Source organism: Thamnophis elegans, chromosome 6 (genome assembly GCF_009769535.1).
Source record: "Thamnophis elegans isolate rThaEle1 chromosome 6, rThaEle1.pri, whole genome shotgun sequence".
Taxonomy (NCBI): Eukaryota; Metazoa; Chordata; class Lepidosauria; order Squamata; family Colubridae; genus Thamnophis; species Thamnophis elegans.
This window is the reverse complement of record NC_045546.1, coordinates 52,168,759-52,174,207: the sequence shown is the minus strand read 5'-3', so window position 1 is coordinate 52,174,207 and position 5,449 is coordinate 52,168,759. Positions and strand designations below refer to the sequence as shown.

General features: G+C 34.9%; 1 protein-coding gene across 1 annotated transcript; it reads left to right on the top strand.

Moving 5' to 3' along the window:
• The first annotated feature begins 2,890 nt into the window (after window positions 1-2,890).
• Window positions 2,891-3,350, top strand: KCNE1 (potassium voltage-gated channel subfamily E regulatory subunit 1). Its single transcript, XM_032219294.1, has one exon. The coding sequence runs from the start codon at window positions 2,973-2,975 to the stop codon at window positions 3,348-3,350; it is 378 nt and encodes a 125-aa protein (XP_032075185.1). The 5' UTR covers window positions 2,891-2,972.
• Window positions 3,351-5,449: the final 2,099 nt, after the last annotated feature.

Here is a 5,449-nt window from a genome sequence, read left to right as displayed (position 1 = left end):
TACATGCGAATTAGAATGTGGCAAACAATTCTAACTGTTCACACCAGTGTAGTAATTCTTTACAATATTAAATCCACTTGTTTGGAAACAAATAGTATTTTTGAAAGAGGGGATTACATTGTATGTAGACATTGGAGCCTTATATTAAAAAGACTATATAGCATTTGTTTTTATTTTTCTTTTCTTAATCAATGTAGGTAGATAGCCTATCCTTTTAAATACCATTTGATGTAAAGATCCACAGCTGCTCTTAAGGAGCATACTGCGCATTATTTGAGAAAAGGGGGGCAGAAATAAGATTTCGTGGCATGCCTCCTGCTCAGTGAAAAGCTGATCACTTTTTCCAAAAAGTTATTACGTCCAATAAGTCAATCTGTTAATATCCAAGGAAGATGGAGTACTTTGACACTAATCAGTTGTAATTATATATGCCCAAGAATGATTGTATGGACAATCTGCAAAGGATACAGTTACATTTGATCAGTGCATAGATATTAGGTACTTCTGACTTCCTCAAAGTCTTGTTCTCCAGTTGTGTTTACAATTCTCTCCCTACCCCCACAAATTTTCTCAGGCAAAGACCATACTAAGACAAACATTCAAGAGGTTATAATCCCAATACACTTGAAATGTGCTAAATTAAGGAAGGCTGTTCTAAGCTGAGATCTCTTGTTATTTTCCTGCAACGTCCCACAAAAAGCTTCCTCAGGAAAGTACCCCCAACCTAATCAATTTAACACACATGTGCACATGAACCCACACATGTGTGCGTGCGCATATACACAGAGTACAAAAAACAATCAAGAACTACAAAAGCTATCAGTTGTACATATGGCATACATGTTGCAGACTTGATCAATTTTTTTTTAGAAACTGAAACCAATGACAGAATTAGTTACAGAATTGAATCCAGCCCAATTATTTACACTAACAAAAGCCCATTTTTCAACAAACAAATATCATCCAGCATATAATTGCACTACTGTGGGCTTCCAAATTTCACACCTATAGCTCCCAGCATGTTATGGTAATTTTGGCTAGGTCTGCTGTATTATATACAGTCCCTTCAGGCTGCTTTTGGATGGATTGGAATAAGAGGGGTTTTTTTAACATTGGGATAGTCTAGGATTCTTAAAGCTATGTCAGTCATGGAGTAGGGATGTAATATAGGTAATATCATGAGGTCATGGCATTAAAATATATTTATTGTGCATGTTTGTGCCACAATTATTTGAGATAGGGACATGGCCAAATAGTTGGAAATCTGATATAGAAGTAGGATATATTCATTTTGTATTAGTACTATAATTTTCTAGAAAAGATAAGACAGGGTGCAGGGGAAATTTCCAATAAATACATCCTGAAGAATTAAAGAATAATAGTCACACAAAAATAAAGAAACGAAAATTTCTGAAATGTATTTTTTTCTGTAAAAAATAATTCTTAATCACTATCTCATCCTATGATTCCAGGGTATCATAAACAAAAACAAAGAAAACCCAAAATGTTCCACAAATGTAATATAAAACAATGATCACTTTATAAACAAATGGCAGTGTACTAAGAATATACTAAGCATGTGAAAAAGACCCAAAACTATGCAGCACTCATATGCTTCATACTAGATAGCTTTGTATTCATAAAAGGGGCTTCTCCACTTATACAGCTTGGCCAACTGCAATATTCCACCTGTGACACCAAACATAACCAACATCTTTATTTTTTTTAAAAATCCCAAAACTTTCATGTTTTTGAAACACTGTGGGTCAATTTTTGTGGTTCTTATTGGTTGTTAGTATGTTAATTCAGTAATCATCAAATTTCTGAATGTTTTTGACACACCACATTTTGGGGAAATTAAGAACACTTGGAAGCCTGGATTATCAGCAGGGGGCCTGGAAATAGATGTACAATCGTATCAGACTTGATCAGATATTCTGCATGACTTGGGTTCCCAACTGCATGAAGAACCATCCCTACAACTCTTAACAGAAATTAATTACATTGATGGGAATGAAGGGTAGAATCAGCACAGCAATCCATTGTCCATTTTCCCTAGAACTCTAGTCTGCATTAAAACTATCACCCTATAACACAAATTATCTGCCTAATGTATAAAGGAATTTCATTCTCCTGCTTCTAATTTTCATACCAGTAAAGTTAATTCATAAAAAGGAAATGGCGTTAATCTTTCGTATCTCTTCCTACAAGGGTCTTGTTTTGAATTTAAAACCAAATACAACCATCAGAGTTATATACTGATACAAAATGGGTATCATGTAACTTAACTAAAATTTAGGAAATGCCTAACCAGCCAGGGAATATAACAATCCCTCTATTGTTGGTTCCCCTTTTTCTTTTACTAATTTCTATCCAACACGTAATAAAGCTGAGCAATTTTAGTGTATAAATATCAATGAGGGAAATGTTTATTGCATTCTTATGAAAGTATGAGTAGATGATAAAATTATAATAACCACCAGACTACAGTAGATACAGAGGAATAAAACAATATATGTTGTCAGATTTATTTCATGTCCACTACTAAGCATATTATCAATTGCTTCATTAATGTTTCACATGGAATATCTTTTAGTTACAAATAATGGCAATATTTAGGGTAGGGGTGTCAAACTCACAGCCCGTGGGCCAGATGCGTCACATGCTGGGCCCACCTGGTTTAGTGAAGGGGGAAAATGTCCCGATATATCACATGACAATGCGAGTTTGACACCCCTGATTTAGGGGGACGGTTGGCACGATTCATTTAGATGAAATAAAGATCTGAAGCAAACACAGTTCAAGAACCAATTTCATTTTTTAAATTGTATTATATTTCTATCATTTTCATAAAAGAAACTCAGTTTGAAGACAATATTAAACAGATATTATAATTTGCATGCATTCTTTTTAACTATCCTTTTTCAAATTTCTCTAGATCTTGTAGAAACAGCTGCATTCCTCATGACACAATGGCATTGCCATCCAACAACACAGACTTAACCTTGATCCTCTCAAAATTGTTAGAAGACTATGTAGAGAAGAAAAACCACCCCAAGCCTCTACCCTTCAATGATTCTAATGACCATCTGGAAGTAGTGTTTATACTTCTGCTACTTGGATTTTTTGGATTCATCACCTTTGGGGTCATGATCAGCTATATCCGCTCCAAAAAGCTGGAACATTCCAATGATCCCTACAATATCTACATCGCCACCGATCTCTGGCAGAAGAGGGATAAAGCCAACTTGCAGGTCAAAGTAATAGAAAATTATAAATCATGTTGTATATGGAAAAATGAGCATGCTGTTGAACAACCTACTAATCATATCCCTGAAGCGAAATCTTAATAACAAGATAAAGAGACATTGTGCTGTCCCTTCAAAAGTACCAAAGAGACAGAAGTTGGACAATACATTTCAAAAGCAAAGGGGTAGAACCGATAACCTATACAATTGCCTCCCTTAAATTGACGCCACACTAATGTATTAAATGAAACCTTCTGGCAATTCCTCACCCATATGACCTTACTGTGTCGTAGAAGGAGTTGTTATTTGAAGAGCTCATTATGAGGCACCATGTTGGGAAAGACAGCTGTTCTAACCTAAACAGTAAAATATAGGAGGTATTTGTAAGCTATTATTTATCCCAACATGGGTTTTCCACAAAATCTGGATGTACTATGAATGGATCCTTGTTCTAGACTTCGTTCTTATTAACAGAACAAGTATGAAAATGTTGCTTTAGTTGGCATTTTGCAGGTATCTCCATCTGACCAACAAAAAACATGAAACTGATTCATAAGAGATGGATCAAGACCAATGAAGTTTAATAAAAATCACATAATTTCTTTATGTATAATGTAATATAGGCCATCCAAATGGCTGGGTTCTGGCAGTCACTGCTGCCGGTTCACTCATGGATGCACCATGTGTATGCGCTTGATGCATGCTGCACACATGCGCAGTGCAATACAAATTGTTCTGTACATGCACAGAAGCAAAAATCAAGATGGTGCCGCTTGAAGAACCAGTTCGGGGGCGTGGCAGGCTTGGGTCACTGCCGGTTCCAGCAACCTAGTCTGCCAAACCACTACCAGTTCAGCTGAACCAGTCCAAACTGGTAGGAACCCATCACTGGTATGGCTGGAGACAGATTTGTTTAAATTTAGGAATTAATTTTTTTTAAAAAAAAACTTTTAAATTTAGAAAATACAGAAACAGCCAGTTTTACAAAATATAAATTTACAAGGAAAAATGTAGAGAGAAGGAGCTATAATTAAACTTTGTTACATTATATAGCTAAGAGCACTTCAATACCAATATTGGACACCATTTGGTATCAGTTCTGGCTCTTATTGATCTCATGATATTTGTTCTGGGGAGTTCAGTGGGTTAATTCTGACTTTTGGCCTTTAAATCTCAGTGGTTCGCAAACCTTGTGAATGATTTGCTTTGCCACTGGCAGGAGCTCTTGCTTCAATCTGGTCCATGGGCTCCATTTCAGTCAGTCCTTCCTCCCTCTTGCCCAAGGTTCATATACAATTCCTGGAGTTCCTCTTTCTCTCTATGCATTGCTTGGAACCTATTCACTTTCTTACAATCCAAACAGAAAAGCAACCTAAATATACATAGCCGCTTAAGAGTCACCCACTAAATAAATTTAATAAATAAATAAATATGATAAACATTTCACTGATAGATTTCTTATGAAATCAGTAGAGTGCAATTTTCCAAAAAATGATTGTGCATCTTTCTCCAAAGCTTTCAATTACTGATCAATCTTTTTTATGATAATTCAATGATTCTTGTTGTAATTTGCATGATATTGCCTTTAATAAGTGATTTCTATTGAAGGAGTTTGTAATTTCTAGTTATTATATAACTTCAGTAGTATTTCAAACAAATGCTTTATTTTACTGTATTTTTATACAATATCCTCTATTGAGGAACAATTGATTGGGAATTAGTCAATAATGGTATACTTTAGGAATATATCATTAAGGCTGCCAAATGTCCAGAAAAATAGGCTAGTTTGTTCTTAAGCCTTGATTTTAGAAACCAGCAAGTAATTAGTATAGATATGTTTTCAAATAATTGCAACTTCAATTTCAACTTCAATCTTTTTATGTACATTAAGTGATTGTAATTGGTATTTGTACATTTGTAATTTTTCATCACAAAATGTAATAAAAATGCTAATCTCAGACATGTTGCATATTGTCCTGTATATATAGCAAATTCATGACAAACTTACCTTGGCTGTATCATCTTCCCAGAAATCATCTTTCCCTTGCTAACTCTTTGAATTTCACCAGGTTTCTCTTGGTATTGTAACCTATCACCCTCAAAATAAAGTTTCAGAAAAAAATATTTTGTGTCCTCCCTTTTCTAACTGCTAGAATAAATGAGTGTTCAATATTTCATCCACTTAAAACAGTTCTCCTCTA